General features: G+C 41.4%; 1 protein-coding gene across 11 annotated transcripts in view; it reads right to left on the reverse strand.

Moving 5' to 3' along the window:
• Window positions 1-24,755, reverse strand: part of HOOK3 (hook microtubule tethering protein 3) — a 186,103-nt gene that overhangs the window by 60,379 nt on the left and 100,969 nt on the right. For 7 of the 11 annotated variants that reach the window (XM_030566229.1, XM_030566228.1, XM_030566237.1 and 4 more), the window contains 8 exons: window positions 23,151-23,291; window positions 17,488-17,575; window positions 14,471-14,476; window positions 13,655-13,689; window positions 8,060-8,142; window positions 5,376-5,476; window positions 2,446-2,550; window positions 2,087-2,158 (listed from right to left, as the gene is read on the reverse strand). In XM_030566229.1, the coding sequence (XP_030422089.1) occupies window positions 2,087-2,158; window positions 2,446-2,550; window positions 5,376-5,476; window positions 8,060-8,142; window positions 13,655-13,689; window positions 14,471-14,476; window positions 17,488-17,575; window positions 23,151-23,291 (631 nt within the window). The remainder of the gene's footprint in view (window positions 1-2,086; window positions 2,159-2,445; window positions 2,551-5,375; window positions 5,477-8,059; window positions 8,143-13,654; window positions 13,690-14,470; window positions 14,477-17,487; window positions 17,576-23,150; window positions 23,292-24,755) is intronic. The other 4 variants (XM_030566232.1, XM_030566231.1, XM_030566236.1 and 1 more) reach the window with 2 other exon arrangements.

The raw sequence follows: 24,755 nt of genomic DNA on the forward strand, positions 1-24,755 counted from the left end.
ATTCCCTCCCTCAGAGGGGTTTTGTGAGGATTAATGGGATGATGTTTTTAAGAACATGAGAATGGCCATACTGGGTCAGACCAAAGGTCCATCTACCCCAGCATCCTGTCTTCTGACAGAGGCCAATGCCAGGTGCCCCAGAGGGAATGAACAGAACAGGTAATCATCAAGTGATCCATCCCCCGTCATCCATTCCCAGCTTCTGACAGACAGAGGCTGGAGACACCATCCCTGCCCATAGGGTGACCAGACAGCAAGTGTGAAAAATCAGAACGGGAGTGGTGGTGGTGGTAATAGTAATAGGAGCCTATATAAGAAAAAGACCCAAAAATTGGGACTGTCCCTATAAAATCAGGACATCTGGTCACCCTACCTGCCCATCCTGGCTAATAGTCATTGATGGACCTATCTTCCATGAACTTACCTAGTTCTTTTTTGAACCCTGTTATAGTCTTGGCCTTCAAAAACTGGAAATTGTTTTGAATGTGTGAAGCGCTATTCAAATATGTCATGAGATGAGAACTCATTTGTTTATCCTTAACCTTAGGATTGTGAATGTTTGTATGACAAGGAGTTTTCAAGCTCATGTCACATAGAGGAGAAAATTCCTGTCACTACAATGGACTGAGACTTCCCTCTCTAGTTTGTTGACTTTGATAATCTGAGGGCATTTGATGTACAGACTCTTTCACTGGTTTTCTGGTCAGCTGCACTGCTCTGGGGGGAGTTCACATGTACATTGTTCCCCAGGCCTGATGAGTCAAGGAACAAGAGAAGAGGAAGCAGGCAAGCACGTGCACAGAAAAGATGGGAAAGTGAGTGGGCACGAGGATGTTTGGTGCTGTCACTCTCTACAAGAGCCTTTGAATAATGCAGGCGAGCAGAAAAATCCTTAGAAGCATAAAGGAGTTTTTACAAAACTATTTCAGACCACACTATTTAAAAGGTGATCTGTTGGGGACTGGAAAAATACAAAATGATGCAATTTAAAAAAATTAAAGTGATCATTGTCCCATTAAATGTTAATCGGATGTTTTATTTCTAAGTGAGTAGGCATAACATTAGGAAATTATGCAAAATCCCATACCAAAGGTTCAAATGATCAAGCTAGGAAGTGGTGGAGCATTGTTTCTAATTTCCTATTAATGAACATAAGAGGAGGAACATATTGGCCATCAGGCATCTTAAGGGAAGGGACCTAGGCAAGATTCAAGTTCCATTTTGGGACATCAACATATCACAAGGGTCAGAATTCCATCTATCAGGAGGGTGGTTCTGAAGGGGCCATGCTCTCTGTCATGGATAACTCTGGTTCACTCAGGGTGAAATATACCCCCATGCAAAGAGTTGGCAAAAGCACGTGGCCCTATTTTACGCTGTACTTTGAGGATGTTAAGTGGTGCATCAGCCTTGCGCTGGCTCTGTGCATGTTCCCCGAGACACTCCTTTTATATACTTCAGGGGACAGCTTCATATTTTGGAAGGAGAAAGTGTTGTTTTTACCTGTATAACCACCATTACTATACTCTGGTTAAATTCCCCTTTGGTTTTCTCAAATATGGTTCTCTCTCCTATGTTTGGAGAAACTGATTAAATGGAGAAACCATTTCTGATTAACAAAACTAATTATGCATAACTTGGCTAAGTGCCATGGTAGGGGACCATAAGAATCGATAACCAGTGCTTAGAGCCTCTGGTAGAAACATTTTAATGAAGTATAAATAAATACACTGAAGGTTGTGAGCAACCAAGGAAGGAAAACCAGCTTGACTTTTATATTGTGAACTCATGTTTAACCTGATTTCTGTTATCAACATGTTCTCTTTCAGCATTTTGTGTGTCTACTTTAAATTATGGCAACCATAGCTAGAAGGTAAAGGTACATGGTTTATTTATTTATATTTTTTAGTGTTGACTTGTTTATCGATTACTGAGACAAATTCACTCATCTGTCTGTGTACGCACAGGACAGTTTTTTTTAAACAACTATACTGTAATTAGATGAAAGGGCTCAGGATAAATGCCACACAAACGACACCAACAAAGACTGACAATTGTAACCCTAATACAGTTTGGAGCATCTTACCATATTGTACCAGGCACTCACAATAAATTTCTCCTCCATCTCTCTTTGAGTCTTTGTTTTCTCATATTCTTTCTGGGGTGGGGGGAAGGGGCAGGGGAAGAAAACAAACAAGACGACCATAAATTTAAAGCTGTATGACAAGAATGGATAATATGTATTAGACAGACATTGTCTGAACCCCAAACACCTGGATTCATAGATTCCAAGGCCAAAAGGGACCACTGTGATAATCTAGTCTGACCTCCTGTGTAACACAGGCCCCGAGCACTTCCCCCAAACAATTCCTAGAGCATATCTAGCAAACATGGAAAAAATCTAGAAAACCTAGAACAATCAAGAGAAAACGTGCAGATTGTTACCTCTAACGAATGAAACATTCGGTCCCGTTCCTGTAGTTGATTTTTCAGAGCCTGAATCTCAGGAGCTGTGCCCTGGTTTTGTTTAGGATCTAAAGTACGGATGACCTGCAAGATGCAAACACAACAGTTCATTTAAGTAAACAAGTAAACACCACAAAGTGATCTCACCAAATACATCTAGATAACATAAAAGGCACCAAGCGCCAAGGGATTATAACCATCCAAGATAGGTTTTAAGAAACATTCAAGTCCTTTAAAGTAGGTACTCGTAACTATGTGGGATGGTTTTAAGAAACTCAGCACAACACAATGTGAGAAGAACACACTATTCTAAGATGCTGTATCCTTTCATCCAATCACATCCACCCTGCTACGTCAGTCAGTGGTGGTGAACATCCTGCCACTGCCTGACTTCACCATGTAGGGTGATGTAAACTGAAACCCACTTAAAGAGATGCCATAGCATCTGCTCTCTGCTGTCTCTTAAGGGACTCCATCAAAACAAAAAGCTGCTGGTGGGAGAGAGAGAGCTCGAAGGCTTGATGTCTTGGAGTCACGAATATAGAGTCAGAGCGAACTAGTTCTTCTCCAATTTCCAGTGTCACAGAGTGAGGGTGAAGGGTATCCCTCCCTGAAGCCATTCTCCTCAGTGCTAAGCGATACATGCAAGAAATATTTCCCTCAACTTTCCACCCTGCACTCAAAGACTCCCTCTCACTGGAAGGAAAGTCACTGGAAGGTGACCATGACTCAGGGACTTGGAGCACCACTGTCAGTTTCTCCTGGTAGCTCTGCTGCAGCCATTAGCAGAAATCCAAGGGGAGTGCCAGCAAGATGAAGAGTCCCCATTAAGTTTGACGGGGAGATATCGATCTAGGTTTGTATGTGGCACCTACCGCAGTAGTATCTGAACACCTATAAAAATTGAATTAAAGCAAGGGAATCTCCAGCAAGTGGTCTAGATTTCTAATTCCATCCAAGAACGTTGCTGGAAACTTTTTAACAGCAAACGTGTGTGTGGGTATATGCTTGTACATACACAGCCACTTCACTTCCTCCTCCAATATTCTACCTATTTCAGAACTCTGCACAGGTAATGAGGATGAAGTGATGTCGGATGCTGACATGTCAAATAGAATATGCTGGAACAAAATAATCATTTAAGTTTTAATAAGCCTCCTTTAATAGATGATATTTATGCAAGAGTCCTGAAGGAAATTAATAATGAAGTGGCTGAGCTACTAAGAGACTGTGTACTCAGTCATAAAATCTTGCCACTACTCCAGGTATAATCACTGTATCCATTTTTTTAAAAGGCTCTAGGGAAGGATCATGGAAATAACAGTAAGCCACAAAAAGCATAATTTAGTTGAAAAATAATTAAAGTTAGTGTTATATAAAACTCAGATTAACATGCTATTAACAGGACAAATCAGCACAGTTTATGCAAAGTGAAAAGCTTGCCTCTTTAACTTGTTAGAATGCTTTGAGAGAGTCAGTAACATAATGGATAAAGGAGAAATGAAAAATATAATTTATCCGGACATTCAAAAAGCCTTCACAAGAGACTATTAAGTCACAAAACAGGAGAGGTAAACTTCTGTCATGGACCAGAAACTCACTGATGGGTTCTAAATTAATTCTTCTCACTTAGGAAAAAAACCTAGGCATCACCCCGAAAAGCTCAATGAAAATATCTATCAGGGCATGCAAAAACACCAACAAGATGTAACCGTTAGGGTGCACTCAGAATAGGAAAGAGAAGAATAGTGAAAATTCCATGCTGCCATTATAAACCTGATGGCATACCCACCCCTTAACAAGGAGTGATGGCCGAGCGACTAAAGTGCTCAATTACAAAGCCAAAGGTTGTGGGTCCGAGTTTTGCTTTATCTCATACTGAAGGGCCGCCTCCAGTTCACCCAGCTGCAAAATGGGTACCTGATCTATAGGATTAGGGATGTAAAGCCACAGCAGTCCCTTGTGTACCTTTGGCTATGGAAACTGACACATCTATAAAACTGTATCAGTCTGATGAGCCATCTGTGGCTTGAGGAAGACACTGATTTTTTTATATCAGTTTTGGGCACCCCATCTTGAAAAGGATATAGCAAAACAGAAAAGTGGTAGAGAAGGGAAAAGAAGTGATTAGAAGCATGGGATAGCTTGCATATGAGGCTGTACTAAAAATCCTTTGTTTTGAGAAAAGATAAATAAAAGGTGACACTATAAAGAGGGATCTAAAGGAATCAATGGCATAGAGAATGGCAATTGGGTGCCCCTATTTACAGTCTCAAACCAAGAAGAGGAGGAGACCAAAGAAATTAAAATTGATGCATTATTTTTTGAGACTGTGCATATATAATTAACCCATAGAACTCACTGAGGCAAAGAGCTTAATAGAATAAGCTATTTCTATGAATAGTAAGAAAATCATCTGTTATAACTGTCACAATAAAGATTAAAAAGGGAAATTAACTCTTGTGCTTCAGACATAAACCAACCCACTAGCTTACTAGAGTTGGAAAGAACTTTCCCCAGGTGGCAGGTAATCACATAATTGTTACCTTACTAGGTGCCACCTGGTGCCGGTCACTGTCAAGGACAGAATACTGGTCTGGGTAAACCACTTGTGTAAATGAATATGGTGCTTCCAGTTGGGGGGGTTGGTGTTTGTATAAAAGACAGATAGATGAAGAGGGGCAGGGGGAAGTTGGTTTGCACAAACACATTTGAGGCAGAGGCTTCTGTAGGAAGAGAAACTTAATACTGTGTAGCATATAGGTATCAAACTGAAAACTACAACAAAACCCACTAATTACCTTCCTCTCCTGTGGTGATTAACATTGTTAGATCTGTTTTATTTATTTTCATTACCACGGAGAGGGAGTGAGCAACATAAACCTCAACTCAGAGCACCATGCACTTACACTCTTGGCCTTTTCCAAATACTTTTTGTATCGTTCCTCCATTTGCTTCATTTCTTCCTCTTTTTTCCGTAAAGCTTCTTGTAATTCTTCAATTTTGAGTGCTTCATGTAGGGAGAAACAAATTTTTAAAAGTCATACTAAAAATAACACACTTTAATATTGTTTGTTTAAATATACATTAAACCCACAGCTAGTACTTATTTTTTCAGTAAAGGAAAGCACAAGTCAGGATAGCAAAATGTTCTACTAATTCAGCAGACACAGTGTTCAACAACTCAAACACATGAAGGGGGAGACACAGTGTATTCTACTCCACTGTATACATCTGTTAAATAATTACCCTGTAGACAACATTACTGTCTGAGCATATGGAAAATTAAAGGGATAATTACTGCCCTACATTAATGCCACTATTGGCCAACTCATTGTTAATTCATAAAAGTGAGGGTTAGCAATGCAGTACATGTTCCAAAACATTGTGGCAGCATAATTCACCTAAGCCAAATATATGTTAAAGAAATCTACATCTTTCCCCAAAGGTAACACTGAAGAATTTCACCAAAAATGTGACAAAAATAAACAAATAATTATTTTTAACATTTTATAAATAAGTTTTATGGATCAGCAGGACAGTTTCATTGTACAGATACTTTAATGGGTTGATTTATGGGGATAGCTAGACAACAGCATTTACACGGATTATCGTTCATCCAAGGACTTGTCTGAAGAGACTGATTTTGTCATCCCTGATCAAATGGTGCACAACATCAGTGTTTGGTTCTTGGAGAATCTCAGTTCAGGCACAACTCCTGATCATCTATTTTGCAATAGCATTTTGTTGTGGTACTCACTCCCATTTATCTTACTTGCAATGTCCTCTCCAAGCACTAGCCTAACATTGAGAATGTGACCAGGCAAAGTAAGACCTACTTTACTGATCATTACTAGAGGCAGAAAGGGATACGCAGAAAGGTTATATCTGTTTTAAAAATTTTGCTTCTTATTCTACCCAACAATCCTAGGCATTTTCAGTTGTTTCCACTCATGTCTGTTAAAAGAACCCAAAGAATGTAATTACAGCCACAGTTTTTACTGTGACACTTCAGAGTAGGATAACTCTCAAAATACAAAAACTTTAGAAGGTTCCATAAATGGCATTTAGGCCTATCCAAATAAAAATGTAGGCTAAGATTTTCAAAAGCTGCCAGTAATTCTGGGTGCTCAACTTGAGACATCTTTATGAAAAAAATTCCAAGTACCTGGCCTCTAAAAATCAGGTCCCTTTAAGGTGTCGGATACTTTAATATTGAGGTTCACTGAGTGGGGAAGTTGCTGAATCCCCATATTCTTTATTTCCAGACTTTTTATCATTTAAAGGCGTGGAATTTTTATAAAGTGTAATATTATTTTGTTGGCTGAAAAACATTTTCAACTTTAACTCTTTTTGAACTAAGTTATTCTCTTGTATGAATATACTAGATTTGTTATATTGAACAGCTCCCAGATTGGCTTTTACTCTAGAAAAATCAGAGAAAGCTGTTGCTGAAATGGCAGCTTGACTTTTCTCAGTGTGTGTGCATGCACATGTATATGATGGAGGAGGAGCGAAGAGGAACCAGTTTAAAAATGTCACTTCCTCCTTCAACCCCTTACTGTCATTTGCCACTCACTCCCACTGCCTATTTTCCCTCCCATTCCCATAGATGCGTAAGTGTGCCCTTTTCCTACCAATGTGTCCTCCCTCAAACGCAGTGGGCCTAAGGATTATGTAGGCTGACAGCTTAAAAAGGCCTGACTAGTCAATTCCACATCTTTGAATTATCTGAGTCCCCCAACTATATGCTTTATATTACAGAAGATGATAAACTAAGGAACATGTCCCACTCAAACTAACACAGAACAAAACGGTGTGTAGATCTTACAGGACTCTCATGAACAAAGCCTCTCTGGCACCTTCGGACAGATACTGGAATTGTTGTTTGAAAGATGATGGGGCACTTATTTTTTTCCAACCTACTCAATGTAATGGCAGTACACATTTGCCTTTTTAAAAAAAGCAACATACCATTTAGAGTCCTTTACAACTGGGCCTTGATGTGTGGCTGTGAAATCCCAAACTGGCCTACTTGGCTAAAGTCACATTCTCATTGACTAACCAGTGTCCAAAGATTTGCTCCCCAAATATTTTTCTGATTATCCAACTCTGTCATCACCATTTCAGCCTATAATCTGAACACATTGAGGCAACATGTAGTACGTATCAACATATTGCAAGAGAGCTAATAAGCATGGAGGGATTTTTAACGTAACAGATACCAGGGATATGATCCTATCGCAGATAACAGCAATTCTGGATAACTGAGGTTAAGATGACCAATCAAGAACTGTATTAACTTGACATTCCTCTGGGCATCAAGATGTTAGTAAAACGACCTCTGCGTCCTCTCCATAAACATTAGCAGTATCTTTTGGATCAGTAAAAATTGATGTTCTCCTCTGCAAGAATTAATATCTGCTTACCATTGTCAGACTTCCCTATAATTTTGTATCACTAAAACACTTACAATTTTACAATTTATTTTAAAAAAAGTTTTACAGTTTTCTCTGTTAATTATTAAAGACCCTCTGTACATACAAGCCTTTTTATGTAAAGACTGTGTGTTCTAATGGAGGAAAAAACTCACAACTGTTGTTATATCTTGGTTCCAAATCTTCAATAATAGCTCGTTTCCTCTGTATTTCATTGTTAGCCTCATGCAGCTTCTCCCTGTTACAAATTGTGACGAGATACATTATTGTTCCAACATTCTTCTCCATCTCAAATGAAAATTAAGCAGTAAAAAAATTCCATGTTATAACAAAGCTGACTTTTGGCTGTGAGGCACTAGGGCATGGTGAGTGATATCAATGAACAAAGAATGGAACTGTTTAAAAAACAGAAGAAAAAACATTACTATATATGCACAGTTGTAACATCAGAAAGCTCCATTCTCAGTCCAAAATTCTACAATTACTTTATAAATTACAATAAGCTGTACAAAGCCTGCTTGAAATACATGATTTTGACAGCTATGATATTATTAAAGACTGGCTAACCCCCCACAACACCCCAGAGAGAGGCTATAAGCCTCTCATAAGCCAGCAGGTTATCATATGAGGAGGTTACTTACCTGTAACTGGAGGTTCTTCAAGATGTGTGGTCCCTATTTGTATTCCATACGTGGGTGGCATGCGCGCCATGCACCTGAGTCCGGACGTATTTCTAGCAGTGTCCATTGACCCACATGTGTTTGCAGCCGAGATTATAATAGGTTGTGTGGGTTGATGCCTTTCCAGTATCCCCTCTTACCTCTGTGCAGGCTAGTCTGCAGCAGAGGGGATGGTGGGCGGGCATTAGAATACAAATAGGGACCACACATCTCAAAGAATCTTCAGCTACAGGTAAGTAAGCTCCTCCTCTTCTTCGAGTGATGGTCCCTACACATATTCCATATGTGGGTGAGTAGGAAGCAGTTATCAGTGTGACGGTGGGTGAGAGGATGCGATGGGAAGTGCAGTCTGTAGCACAGCTTGGCCCACAGCAGTGTTCGTAGCCGCCGCTTGTTCAATGGCGTAATGGGACTTGAACAAGTGGACAGAGCACCAGGTTGATGCACAACAGATGTCTTGCCACCAGACGTCCGCGCGGCAGGCCAATGTGGCTGCTTGTGCTTGTGTACAGTGGCTGTGACTACATCTGGTGGTGGTATGTTGGATCATACTTAGGATTTGTGGATGCACCTGAAGACCCATTTGGAGATTCATTGAGAGGAGAGGGCTTGGCCTTTGGATTTTGGCAGTGGCCACAAATAGTTTTGGCAATGAGTGAAAGGAGCAAGTCCTGCGGAGGTAGAACGGCAGACATCGAGGGAGTGCAGGAACCTGTCCGCATGAGAGGCATGTGGTCTGGGGCAGAAAACAGGTAGGTGGATGCACTGATTTAGGTGGAACTCTGAAACTATCTTTGGGAGGAATTTAAGGTATAGCCATAAGGAAAATTTATCCTAGTGGAATACGGTGTAAGCTAAGGTAATGGCTACTAAGAATGTCGCCTTCATGGAGAGGTGGGAGAGAGAGCATGTTGCCAGAGGCTTGAAGGGTGCTTTGTGAGGGCAGAGAGAATGAGATTAAGGTCCCACGGTGGTGGGGGTCTTCAGTACTGGCAGGAAGGTGTTGAGTAGACACTTCATGAAATGGACAGTGCTAAGTGGGGGAGAAAGGCACTGAGCACTGCCAGGTGGACCCATGAACAGCTGAGTGCAAGACCTGATGTTTTGAGATCGAGAAGGACAATACATATAGCTATCGCACTCTTGGGTGGTGGTGATGGTAAGCCCATATGGTGAAGTGTTGTCATTTAACCTGGAGGCAGGCCCTAGTGGATGCCCTCCCTACTTTGGTTAAAAATGTGTCACACTGGTGTGGAGTATGCTCTGTCTATTCTTGAGCCCCATCCAAAAACCAGGCCATGAGGCAAAGAGGTCCGGATTGGGGTGCCGGCACTGATCCTGTGTGAGGAGATCCAGGAGTGTTTGGAGGCAGAGTGGTGCGTGGGTGGAGAGTCTGATGAGATCCGTGAACCAAAACTGATGGGGCCAGAATGAGGCTATGAGTATTATGGTAGATCGGTGCCAGTAGATCTTGCATAACATTTGTGGGAGGAGGGGAATGGGGGAAAAGAAGCAGTGGAGATCGCTTGACCAAGGGAGGAGAAGAGTGTCGCCCTGTGAGTCCTCTCCCATGGCCCCTCTGGAACAATAAAGTGGCAGCTTTAAGTTCTCATGAGTGGCAAAGAGGTCCCATCACCGGATGTCCTATTTGTGGAAGAAGTATCGAGTGAAGGAACAGACGTTCGGACTCGGGCCACGTGGCAGTAAGAGGGAAATGAAGAGACATCAGCCCGCACCCCTTATTATAGCCTTGGCTGAGAACAAAAGGGGACGCACTATGCATGTGCGGGTCAACGGATACTGCTAGAAACACTTCTGAATTCAGGCACATGGTGTGCATGTGCATATACATATGGAATACATATAGGGACCACCACTCTAAGAAGAACTTTAGGTAACAACTGCAGTTCAGAAAAGTGTACAGTTAAGACAAGCGTGTAAATGGTAAAACAAAATGATCACATTCATTAAGATTTTATCTTTTATTCTGTTTGTCGCATTGTAACCCTGTTGGTCCCAGGATATGGGAGAGACAAGGTAGGTGAGGGTAATATCTTTTATTGGACCAACTTGTGTTTGTGGAAGGTACAAGCTTTTGAGCTACACAGAGCTCTTCTTCTGCTCTGGAGAAGGAAGCAGAGTATCAGAGCTAAATAGAAGTTGAGACAGATTGTTAAAACAGAACAGGTAATGACTTTTGGACGTGGTCACCTGAAATGAAGTAGGCAACTGGGAGTTAGATTAGTTATGTATGAAGGGTAGTAGGCAGTGTGCTGTGTTACAGATTGTTGTAATGAGCCATAAAATCACTGTCCCTGTTAAGTTCATGGTTTTTGGTGTTCAGCAGAGTTCTGATTTTAAGTTCCCAGGCTCACCTTTTGAAGGTGTTGTACAGGTTTCCTTTGAGGACGAGTATTGAAAAATCAGATATGGAGTGATCACTTTGTGAAAAGTGTACGCCCACTGGTATTAGGGTATTTCTGTTTTTTTAATGTGTTCCTGTGTGAGTCCACTGAAGTGCATAGTCAGCATCTGGTTTCACCCACATACTTACTGGGTATTTGATGCATCTGTTCTGATAAGCATGCGTAGAATCCATTAATCTTGAAAGCTATGTTATGGGGGGGTATGATCTCTCTCCTACTGTGTGTCTGCAGGTTTTGCATCTGTTTTTCTGGCAGGTTCTGGTGCCACTGTTAGTTGGTGTGTCCTGGTCTGTGGGGAGCTGCTTCTGATGATGAACTTCGCAAGGCTGGAGGTTGTTCGAAGGCCAGAAGAAGGGGTTCAGGAAACATTTCTTTCAGGATGTAGTCCCTATCAAATATGGGTTGCAACTATTTGATGATACCCCGTATGAGTTCCAGTATGGGGTGGTAGGTGACAACTAGGGATTGTGCACTCAATTTGTTTTTTTCTGTACTAAAGCAGATTCTCTTAGGATACTTGGGTGGCTCATTCCATTATGTGATCTGCTTCTCTGGTGAAGTGTATTTGTTTAGTGAAAGCAGATTATAGTGCGTTTAGGCGTGTAGCTCAGACTCTTTCTTCAGAGCAAAGTCAGTAGTATATGAGTGCCTGGCTGCAGATAAGAGATTTTTTGGTATGTCTGTGTGGTTGCTGGATCTGTGGAGGTAAGTGTGGTGATCAGTGAATTTTCTTGTACATGGTCATTTATAGGGTTCCATTGTTTGAACTAATTGTGGTGTCCAGAAAGTCAAGAGAGTGTTCTAGAGATAGTTTGATGGCTGGGTGGCGGTTGTTGAAGTTGTGGTGGAAATCTATGAGGGAATTAGGACTTCTGTCTAGATGATGGAAATATCATCTATGTATCACAGCTATATCACTGGTTTCATGGTGCATTTTTCCAGACATTTTTCCAGACATTTTTCCTCGAAGTGACCAATGAAGAGTGTGGGAAGCCAATTCTAGTACCCGTGGCTGTTCCCATGGTTTGGCCAAAGTTTTCATTGTTAAATGTGGAATTGTTGTGGGTGAAGATGACATGGATGTGTTTTGGGTGGATTTCCAAGCATTGTCCATTATCTTGTTTTGTATTTGAGGCAGGCAGCGATGATGGTATGGTGAGGGATTGTTGGTGTATAGGGAGGTGACATCCATGGTATTCAGGGGGAGGTTGTTAACGTGGAGTTTCTGGAGGCTAGAGTTCCCTGTAAGCTGTGTGGCCGTGGAGCAGCATATTAAGCGTCGTGCTGGTGCTCAGTGCTTCAGCGGGGAGAGATGCCTCTCTCCCAGCCCTGGACCTGCCACGGCCGGGGGAGAGCTGTCCCTCTCCTAGCCCCAACCCAGCCCGGACCTGCCGCAGCTGGGGAAGTGGCACCCCTCTCTTTTCCCCTCCCCTAGCCTAGCCCTAGACCTGCTGCAGCCAGAGGAGGCACCTATCCTATGGCCCCAGTCCCAGAGCTGCTGCAGTGCGGAGGCGCCTCTCCCCCCGAAGCCCAGGTGCTGCTATGGGGAGACAGAGCTGTGGGGAGTCCTGTCCCCACACCATAGCTCCAGGGCAGGTTGCACACCAAATCGCTCATCCCTGGCCCTGCCCCAGAGCCCACAGCCTTCATTCTCCTGCCCTGAGCCCCTCATCCTACTTCATTTAAAGTGACCACTTCCAAATGCATTACCCCTTCGACTTAACAAATCTGTCCCAGCTTGTATTGAGCCCAGACACTCTTCTTCCTTCCCCACACAAAGAAGAGAACTGTGCTTGAATCCTTTCACCAACACAAGCTGGTCCAATAAAAGCTATTACCTCACCTACCTTATCTTTTATTACATAATGCAGTGGCTCTCAACCTTTCCAGAGTACTGTACCCCTGGCAGGAGTCTGACTTGTCTTGTGTATCCACAAGTTTCTCCTCACTTAAAAACTACTACAAAATCAGACATAAAAATACAGAAGTGTCACAGCACAGTTACTGAAAAATTGCTGACTTGCTCATTTTTACCATATAATTATAAAATAAATCAACTGGAATATAAATATTGTACTTATATTTCAGTATATAGTATATAGAGCATTATAAACAAGTCATTATCTGCATGAAATCTTAGTTTGTACTGACATCGCTAGTGCTTTTTATGTGGCCTGTTGTAAAACTAGGCAAATATCTAGATGAGTTGATATACCCCCTGGAAGACCTCTGTATACCCCCAGGGGGACATGAGCCCCTGGTTGAGAACCACTGCTATAATGTATACTTAAGAGTGGACAAGTAAATACTGTTTATATTGAAGTGCTTTGTTCAGGGCAACATGAACTATTCCTCTTCATTTAAGCTTTACAAAATTTTAAATCAAACTTTTCTAACACCATAAAATCATTATTCTTCCTTAATTATTTTTCTTTGGCAAAGACTTTCTCTACAAGATGTAAATAATACTTGAATAATGGTTTCCTTGGGTATATTTAGCTGTCTACACTTCTGTTGCTTATATATCTTCCAAATCATTAATGAGTGACCTTCCCGCTACTGGCTAAGCATTCTTCAACATACAGAAAGCCAGTATTTTTATTTCATTATTACAAAAAAAATACAGGAAAGTTTTATTACTTACAGATGTTCTTCAAGCTTCTTTTTCAGAAGAACTGACTAAAATAGAAAGTTAAGTGTGTTAATTATTTTAAAACATTGTGGAACTTGAGATTACATCAGTGAATTATATCACTGAATATTATATTACAGTGAAATACATAATTTTACATTTATACCAAAGCTGCCATATTTTCACTGCATTCAGTTTATACCAAACATTTACAGTAGTTCTCTACAATACTGTAGGAATTATCCTTCCCTTGACAGTTATTTGATCATACTGAAGTTAGGATGCTTTACAAACATTTATCTGAAATTGGATCAATACTGAACAGATCAATTTCTTAGAAAAACAATTCTATTTCATTTGTTTTCTTTTCTCCATGCTCTGGTACGTTTGCAGATTAATTCAAACTTCTTTATCTGAACAAAAGACAGTGCAGCAAGCTTTCCTGAAGAGTTGCACTAATAAAGCATTAAAGAAACATCAGATTAAAAAAAATCAGTCTAAAACCCTGGCCCCACCAAAACAGTGGAAGTTTCACCACTGACTTCAGTAGGGCCAGGAGTTCACCCTCAACATTTTTTCCTACTGTTCTTTGTTCTCATGTCTTTATTATTTGACTACAGATGCACAAATATCTTACACCTGTGGTGTCCTAAGCTATACCTCATAGTTAAGTCACGGCTGGATAAAAAAAATTTTTTTTTAAAAGCTTCAAAATAATTTTTCATTTGTGACAAAATGTCACTTTACATATTTAAGCATCTCATTTTTTAACAAAACCGTAAAAGCCTAAAACATGATAATGTTAAGGAAACAGAAAGCCATACTCACAATAGCCTTGAGCAGAAACCCATGCCAAGAGACAGAGAAAACATATTAGTATGAAGCAAAAACAGCAGCCAAGAGAAGAAACTATTTAGTAACTCATGAACAGAAAAAGTTAAAACTATTCATTGCAGGAAAGAGGAGAGGGGGAAATATATGCACATTTTCCCTTCCTCTCTGTACTTAATCATTTCATTATCCTGTCTCATTTTCAGGGGACTTTTAGAAAACTAGCATAAATTATCCATACTGCGTTCAACTGTGTGGATGTGTCTACACTGCAATTAGACACCCGGGGCTGGCCCATTCCAGCTGTAGCCTATGCCTGGAAGTCTACACTGCAGTGAAACAGCCCCACAGTCCGGGCACTGTGAGCCTGAGTCAGTTGTCACAGGCCCGCTTTGGGTTTTTATTTGCAGTCTAGACGTACCTGATGAATGCTTTTCTGCCTCCACACCAAAAACAAACAATATAAAAGTAGTAAAGAAGCACATACGTGAACCAGCATACTCAAACTAGAATTTCATAGGAGAGTGGCTGCTGTTTTTAAGAGTCATTTTGAAGGCGTGCCCATGTTAGCGACAAAACAGTCAAACAAGACGTAGTCTGTTGGTTGGGCCTGTGGCCATGATGTAGAAAAAGGATGCCTTATGCATCCAATGCATGAGTTCTGTATTGCACTGTAGTGAAACTGATATTTATATGGCACATTTTACCCATTCTAGATTGCTGCATATACCTATAGCACTATATAAAATTTTCAGGGACAGTAACAAATATATTTGAGTTAAATAACTAAGTAAAGAAGTGATGTGCTACAAAAATGTATAGCAAATCCTTTTAAAGGGCATTGCCAAGTTGAAAAACACATTCCTGTCTCAAAATGTTGTACCTATTGTTGTTACAAGTAACCCTTACGATTACTATACTGAATAGGAGGAAAAATTTATTTTCTCCATTTAAAAATAACTGACATTGACATCATCCTCTTAATTTTCTGAAAGTTTCACAATTGTTTGCCATTAGCCCTGCTCAAAGCCTTCATCCACAGTAACAGAAATTTCCCTACCAGCTAGCAAACTCCCACTAGCTGTTTTTCTTGCCTTTTTCTCCCATGTGGGAAGCAGTTCATTCATTTATGATAAATACTCAAAAATAAATAGAAGTCAGCTTTACCCTACTGTCATTACACAAAAAGCATTTATAGTCTTAAACACCTGTACACAATTATCATAGAAGAAACTCTGGCAAAAATATTCAGGAGGTGGATTTAAAAAACAAAACAAAACATTTAATAACTAATTTATCTCTACCTCAAAAAAAAATTAGGGAAAGAAAACTGCTTTGCTAGTGATTTCTTACCTGTATAAAGAAACAACGGAAAAAAATTCCCAGGTAATTCTGTTTTTGCCCTGCACCCTCAAAATGAACTATTTCTGTCTCCATGTGGATCACATGTTAGGAGTGCATTTACTGGGTTTGCAAAAGTGCCTGACTTCAGAAATAAACAATATTTTTACTGCTTTATGGGACAGGCAATGGAACTACTTAAACAAACAAACATCACACATTTCCACATGGTTTACAATACCTATCTTCCAATTTTCCAGGTCCAAAAAGAAAATTTTGGACTTTGATTCATGTAACCGAGGGCACAGAGCAGGTCTTCGAACCACATAATGGCATAGACCTACCTTCAAAATTAATTATCTACACTACTTATTTAAAAAAAATATAATCTATATATGAAACCTATAACTAATGATAGGTAAGTATGGCTTATTTTCGTGTAGTTTACACTGGTAAAAACTAGATTAAGCTAAATTAAAATAAGAAATTCAAAGCAAAATAAGCGGTTACATAAAAATTTGCACTGGCTTCACAAAGGGCTTGTCTCCACTTACAGTGGATCAACACTGCGGTAATCGATCCACCAGGTCTAGTGAAGACCCGCTAAATTGACCACCAATCGCTCTCTCGTTGACTCCGGTACTCCACCAGAACGAGAAGAATAAGGTAAGTCAATGGGAGAGTTTCTCCCGTTGACCCAGGGCTGTGTAGACACTGCAATTAGTCGACCTAAGGTACGTAGCTGGAGTTGCGTAACTTAGGTCGACTTAGCCCCATGGTGTAGACCTGCCCTAAGTCTGCTTTAAAACAATAACAGTGAAAAAGAAAGCAAAGGCTTGAAGACTTGCGACTATCGGTTAGAAAGTAATATACATTTGGATATGCAAGAGAGCATACACACAACCCCAAAGGTTACAGCTTTCTAGAGAGCTCTGGAGCCTGTGGCTTTTAAAGCACATGCTCTCAAAAGTGGGGATCTCCAAAAAGAATTCTCAATGGAGAATTTGAAGCTATGGCTCCACAGCAACTGTACCTTTCCCTCACGTTGCATTAAAAAGGCAGTCACATTTATCAAGGCATGCATGGAGGGACAATCCTGCATTAGTAAGAGGGCTGATCGTTGAATTTCTTGGCTCTGGCATGTGTAAAATCTCAACCTTAATTTGCACTATGCAGGTACATTTATAAAAGCAATTCCTGGCTTTACTTTGGTAAGGAAGGACTTTGCTTCAGGAAAATAACACAAAACAAACAAAACCCATGGTATATTTTACTAAATGGTACTGAGAGTGGTGAATTTACATAGTGTGGCCTTGATTTTCTAAGTCTCACTAATCTACAGAGTACAAACAGAACTGTAATCAGTGTTGAATTTACCAAAGGAACAGGGACACTGAAGATGACAAGACAGGGAATGTACTTCACTTCTTTTCTACACATGATAATTTGTTTACATTTCTTTGTTTTAGACAAAAATCTCACTTTACAAGAAGTAGGCATAGTTTAATTTTAGGCCACGATGCTGAAATCTAAACTCAGGAGAATGAAAAGCTGCCAGAAAACTGCATCTAGACTATTTCTTCATGATATAATATGTAGCTGGAATCACACAAAGTGCAAGTTAGGATAACTGTGGGTACTTGAATATAGGTATGATGTACAATTCTACTTACATCTTCAGCTTTTGAACCTTGCTCCTGCAAAGATTTCTGCAATTCTTCAACCTGTGATTGCACCTCCAGAAGTCTCTGATTTACCAGCCTAGAAAATAAGATACAAATTTTACTTTTCAAAGGGAGTGAATAATTATGTCTGTGATTTTTGTCTCTCTTTTAGAGCTTCTTTTTCAGAGAGTTTATTTAATTTTAAATATACTGACACTTCAATTCATTCCAAAGTCTGACACACATATTTTGTGCCTACCAGTATTGGCCCACTTACATAAGAGATGCAAAGCCACATTAATTTATTCAATGTCTACAACAGCCTTTAGAGAGATTATGGCTGTACTCGTCTGCTGTTTCCTACAGCAGTGGTTCTCAACCTTTCCAAACCCCTTTAAGGAGTCTAATTTGTCTTGCATACCCCAAGTTTCACCTCACTTAAAAGCTACTTGTTTACAAAAATCAGACAAACATACAGAAGTGTCACAGCACACTATTACTGAAAAATTGCTGACTTTCTCATTTTTACCATATAATTATAAAATACATCAATTGGTGTGTGATACTTGAGCCTCTTTTTCTCTTGTGAATCTTATTTGAAGCCCGAGTTCCACTGTCTGGGGCTGAAGCATTTAACTTAGCTTCACGGGGCCCCCTGTTATGTGGGGTTCCAGGCAACTGTCTTGCTTGCCACCTCTTAACGCCGGAGGTGACCATCCTAAACCCATCTGGCAACCCCCAGGTTGAGAAACTCTGATCTACATGAGTTGAGTACTCCCAAGAAGACCGCTGCGTAACCCCAGGGGTATGTATATCACTGGCTGAGAACCACTGTCCTAGAACATCTCTGTCCATGAACACTTCAGGCAAGGATATGCCTCAGATGAGTTTCTTTCCAGTTGGACATTATGGAAAGCTGTAACACTCATTATTAGTGGGTCAAAGATGCCACCTTTTTCTCTTATGAACCCACACAGTGATGACTTGCCTCCTCTTTCCTATTCCCCCAAAAAGGATAAATTTCTAAAAATATATGTCATCTTAAGCTTATCTTTTTCTTTCTTTCTTTCTTTTTTTTAAAAAAAAGAGAAAATGACCTAGAAGATTAAAATAGTTCTACCATTTAACAATTATGCAGTATATTTGGTAACTTCAGGTTAACTCATGATTATGAGTAATAGTTTATAAAAAAAAAAGCGTAACTAAAACGGTTGTTTTTTCTGTAAAATATTGTGAAGCCTTGTGGATGAGCCATGACTGCATAACTTATGTGTCAAAAGATGTCTTATCTTTTGGACAAAACTAAACCATTCCCCATATCCTACCAACTCTCTGTAGCTTATGGGGATGAAACCTTAGGCAGAGCATTTTCTACACAGACTCTTCAAATGGAACTAGCTATAATCAGACTGGAGTTCCAGTTCCTGAAGATCTAAGGACATGTTCCACATGGCGCATGGCTGCTTCTGCTGGCTTGGTCTGAGATGCATCTATAGATGAGATCTGTCAGGCTGTGCAGGGGGAATCAATCCATAGAATCATAGACTACTAGGGTTGAAAGAGACCTCAGGAGGTCATCTAGTCCAACGCCCTGCTCAAAGCAGGACCAACACCAACTAAATCATCCCTACCAGGGCTTTGTTGAGTCAGGTCTTAAAAACCTCTAAGGATGAAGATTCCACCACCTCCCTAGGTAACCCATTCCAGTGCTTCATCACCCTCTTAGTGAAATAGTTTTCCCTAAAAGCTAGCCTAGACCTCTCCCACTACAACTTGAGACCATTGCTGCTTATTCTGCCATCTGCCACCACTGAGAACAGTTGAACTCCATCCTCTTTGGAAAATGCGCCCCCCCCCCTTCAGGTAGTTGAAGGCTGCTATCAAATCCCCACCTCACTCTTCTCTTCTACAGACTAAATATGACCAGCTCCCTCAGACTCTCCTCGTAAATCATGTGCCCCAGGCCCCTAATCATTTTCATTGCTCTCCGCTGGACACTCTCCAATTTGTACACATCCTTTCTCTAGTAGGGGGGGCCCAAAACTAGACGCAATACTCCAGATGCGGCCTCACCAGTGCCAAAGAGAGGGGAATAATCACTCCCAATCTGCTGGCAATGCTCCTACTAATGCAGCCCAATATGCCATTAGCCTTCTTGGCAACAAGGGCGCACTGTTGGGACTCACCCAGTTTCTTGTCCACTGTAATCCCCAGGACCTTTTCAGAAGACCTGCTGCTTAGCCAGTCAGTCCCCAGCCTGTAGCAGTGCATGGGGTTCTTCCATCCTAAGTATAGGACTCTGCACTTGTCTTTGTTGAACCTCATCAGATGTCCTTTGGCCCAATCCATTTGTCTAGGTCACTCTGGACCCTATCCCTACCCTCTAATGTATCGACCTCTCCCCCCAGTTTAGTGTCATCTGCAAACTTGCTGAGGGTGCAATCTATCCCATCATCCAGATCATTAATGAAGATGTTGAAGAAAACCGGCCCCAGGACTGACCCCTGGGGTACTCTGCTTGATACCGGCTACCAGCTAGACATCAAGCCGTTGATCACTACCTGTTGAGCCTGACAATCTAGCCAGTTTTCTATCTACCTTCTAGTCCATTCATCCAATCCATACTTATTTAACTTGCTGGCAAGAATACTGTGGGAGACCGTATCAAATGGTCTGCTTAAGTCAAGGTATTATTTATACATTTATAAAGCACCACCATCTCAATTCTAGGACTTGATCAGATGCCTGTTCGAAAGGGCAGTTAGCTCTACAGTCTTTACTCAAAATTACTCCTAAGGCCTCCTGCTGGAGTGTGATACTACCTGCTAATCAATACTACCTTCCTCCAACCCTGGATTTCTGCAGAGGTAGTTCATTAAGGAGAAATTTTAATTACCTGTAAATGGACCTCTCTAACGGTATTACCACCTCTGCAGACCACACTGATCCCTCTTCTTCAGAGTCCTTTATAGGACTGTAGTGGGGCAGCTGCTCTACTACAGTAAGGAGGAGTTAAAAGCAGTCCTGGGGAGGGCTGCAGCTGGGAAAAGCTGGGCTGACTGGGGGAGAAGCCACAGCTGGGGCCACGCCGCAGTCAGGCCACAGCTGGTCCTATAAAAGGGCTGTGAGCCAGAAGCTGGAGGATGCTCTCTCTAGTCTTGGAGGGAGAAGAACCGGGCTGTCTGGGAGCTCAGGGTACAGGGAACAGAGCAGGGCTGGGGAAAGGCAAGAGAAGCTGGGGAGCTTCAGCCTGGTAAATCCCCAGGCTTCGGGCCTTGTTAAAAGGGCCAAAACAGGTACTGGGGTTGCAGAGGCAGCAGCCCAGAGATAGGCAGAGGCAGCTGGTCCAACCCTCTTGTCAATGATGAGTGGCCATGACAGACTGCAGTTTTTGCCAATGAGCTGGGGCTAGATGATGACTGGCAGCAGCCACTGAGGCAAGGTCGGTGAGAGGGCTGGAGGTTCCCCTGGGAGGGAAGACCCAGAGTAGGGGTACTGCAGAGGGAAGAACCCCAGGGTAAAGGGCACCAAGAGGGACATGGGGACCTGAGGCAAGTCAGACATCGGCCAGCAGAGGGCGCTCCGGGCTGGAATTGAGCTAGTTCCCAGGACAACCAGCAGGATGCTCTGCACCGGTGAGTCTTGCTTCGCTACATGGACACACTGAGGCAGAGAAGAACTGAGAATGGGTTACAGCGCAGGACCATATAGCTTTGGGTCAAGGAATACTGAGAGGCCAACTAGGCAGAGAAGCGACCAAGTGACTTTAATGCTAGCATCAATACCATGTAGCAGAGGGGTAGCCGTGTTTGTCTGGATCTGTAAAAAGCAACAAAGAGTCCTGTGGCACCTTAAAGACTAACAGATGTATTGGAGCATAAGCTTTTGTGGGTGAATACCCACTTTGTCAGATGCATGTGTTAGTCTTTAAGGTGCCACAGGACTTTCTGTTGATCAATACCATGGTGCTCACTGTGTAAATCCAAGATTACTCACGAAAAATGAGTATGTCCAAATATAAGTAAAGAAAGATACTGCTGCAAAATACCATAATCTATATTGAAAACTTCAGTCTTTAGGATTCTCCTAACTTGGAATCTGAGCCAACTGTGTGGAGCAAATATCTATTTGGTCAAAGGTTTCTTGGCACAACTTTTGAACCACCTGCCTAATCTAGACTCTGGCCTGGCCTGGCGACTCCACTTTGATATCCATTTCACTGAATGCTTGTTTTGAGAAAGAAAATTTATGACCTCTGAGTTTGGGAACTGAGGCGTAACTCACAAAATGCAATACATGCCTCATTATTTAAAGCAGGCCTGACTGATCAGATAGAAGGAAATCCAAAGACTGCAGGAACAGCCAGAGTTGCCGAGCTGCAACCTTCTCAATGACCCTTCCCAAAAAAGGCAGATGTCCCATTGGTCAATCATTAGCACACAGCCATAAACAAGACTGGTTTCTTGAGCGCAGACCTCAACAATAGTCCCGTGCAGGGAAACAATGGACCCAGTCCAGTTCCCTTCCACTCAGACTGGATCCCAGTGATTTTATTCTCAAAGTAACATGAAAATTCTCCGCAGTGAGAAAAACACGACTGTTTTGCTGACTGGACGTCACTAGCATTTATCAAGCTATCAACAGCTTGGAATAGTTCCACTGTCAGAGACTGAACAGCCCCTCTTTACCTCCTATATAACAAAAGCATAGAGTCTTAAAAATCAGTATGTCAGGATCAGTTTGACTCCACATCAGACTCCAACCCACAGCACTCTAGCCATCTCCCTTCTTGCTTCATCAATGAACCAAGGTGATCACTGAGGACAAAACTGGGACCGACAGTGTTAGAAGCTGCTGTATTGATAGTTGAGGACAAGAGATTATTATGAAGCCCTATGTCCTACTAAACCATCAAGAGCATGGTCAGTTGGTAGAACAGGATTTGCCCACAAAGTTACCAGGAAACTCACTGTATTCCATCAACCTTTAAGGTCGGACCACCAAAAGAGGTCACACATCTAACCTACACTTTTAAGACAGGTGCACAACCTCACGGTAGGGTGGAAAAGGCGCATCCATGATACTAGTATATATTGCAATGTTTGAGCTGCAACTATGGCAGGATAATGTCCAAATTCTAATAATTTCCCTGGAATTATTAAACTCATGAAAACATTTCTATTGCTCTAAACTTATGTAAAATCTTCATTTTACAAAACCGAAATCAACTTGACAGAATCTCTAACAACTGGCAACTATATTTATTGGTCTTTCCTTTTGGAGATACTTGTAATGTCTTCAAAAGAACAAAAAGACAAATGGAAGGAGGACATGGAAGAATGGGTGGGAAATGACGAGGGGAAAAGAAGGGTAGTAGAGAGGATGCAGGATCATCTTCTGTTGTAGCAGTACTGGAGAAGGGGATCCTGAAGCAATATAGACTGCCCGTTCTGACCTTGCATGTGTCAATATCCTGAATGCTCTACCAAGCTACCTCTATAATAGAAAAGTGATAGAGGCTCCAAGTTCTGGAAAGGTTTAGGTATGCTCATGTGTGGACTGACTAGATTCTTTGACCTGGGTAATGTAATGCTGACAACAGACTTCACAAGACAAAGGTATACGAAAATTTAGAAAAACAGTCATAAGAACAAAGGAATGTATTTTCCTACCTGTTCTCTGTCTCCAGTTCATTCTTCCGTAGATTTGCATCATCTAGCAGGCTCTGCAACAAGGCAATCTTTTCATTGTCGGAACCTTCTTGGTTAAGCTTCAGCATCTTGTTCTCATGCTGAAGACGAATGAGTTTCTCCCTGGAGAAACAAAATAAAAACTGCTATAAAAATCTCATCGATCGCTACAAGAAGCAAATCACAAGAAGTGTGAATCTAATTTTCTCTTTACCAGTTTTAGAGATGATTTGAGATGAAGTAACAGTTTTAGATGGAGATTAGGTCATTTTTAGAAAATAACTGCTTGGGATTTGATTCAGTATTCGTCAGCATATATATAATCACTAATATATCTTAAAGACAAATACAATAAACACAAAAGCTGGCATTCCTTGTGTACCTTGTTACACAGATCCATGCTCATGGAACGTGTCTATATATTGCACCAACACCTGCATCAGTGGGGAATCAGTGGACTTTGTCTTGAGCCATGAAATATTCCAGGCAAGGCTTTATGAAGAGATGTGGACTCCCTATGTGCCTTCATTTGCTTCTACTTCATTGGAATCCAACAGACGCAAAAGAAGTGGGGATAGAAAATGGGGTTGTGGATCTGTACTCAATCTACTGAAAAATTTAAGGTATAGTCGAATAACTTGCCTTTTTCTTTCTTTCTTTTTTTGCACTGTTAGTAAACATACCCACACCTGGAAGACTGACAAGTGGTAAACCCGAGAGAACTGATTTGAGAAGACTAAATGACAGCGGGACTCCCTTCTCAAACTGGATTTTGAGAATAACGAGGTGAATAAAGCTGTGTAAAAGGTACAGGCTGAGCTCCAGATAGAAGTGCCAATGAGCCTTTATCAAGGACAAGAATATCCATTGATTCAACCTTTCAAAACAGGTTTTAACACATTTTGACAAAGGAAATTGCGTCTTGTTAAAACCCACGAATAGTCTGGGGGATTTCAGGATATATTTTGTTCTGTTAAGATAGTGAACAAGGGTCATCTTAGGATCTAAAGTATGCAGCATAGCCTCCCCTGGCAGTGAACATTGCTTGGTGAAGAAGTCAGGCAAATTTGGTGATCTCATTCAGATGAACATCGATGGCCACTTTAGCGATAAATGTGGGGCAAAGATGCTGCTCCACATCCTCCTTTCAAAACACAAGAGTGAACGAGTCAGCCACTGAAACCTGGGGCTCACCATTTCTGCTGGACGATATAAGGGGCACAAGAAGCTTAGGGGTCAATCAAAAGACCCATTCTGGCATGTAAATGAGTCAGAAAGCTGATGGTCCTGCCCAGCTAGGGATTCCCCTTGTGAAGAACAAGTCAGGGATGGTGTAAAGCTGGCACTTTGGCTTCTACACTACCGCCTGGAGGCCCCCAATCGCAAAGAGGGGATACACCAGAGAAGGAATGTGTACTCTGGCAACACATGGCTTCAAGTTGAGGACTGCTCTTGTATTCAGTCAGTCCTGGATTTCTGATTGCTAAAATAAGATTACTTTTTACGACAGTCCAATGAAAGAAAGACTGAGAGAATCTATGATATCTAAAAGGTGGTGTTTCTCCTGGAAGTTCATTGTTAAAGGAA

The sequence above is a fragment of the Gopherus evgoodei genome, chromosome 6 (assembly GCF_007399415.2).
Source record: "Gopherus evgoodei ecotype Sinaloan lineage chromosome 6, rGopEvg1_v1.p, whole genome shotgun sequence".
NCBI lineage: Eukaryota > Metazoa > Chordata > Testudines > Testudinidae > Gopherus > Gopherus evgoodei.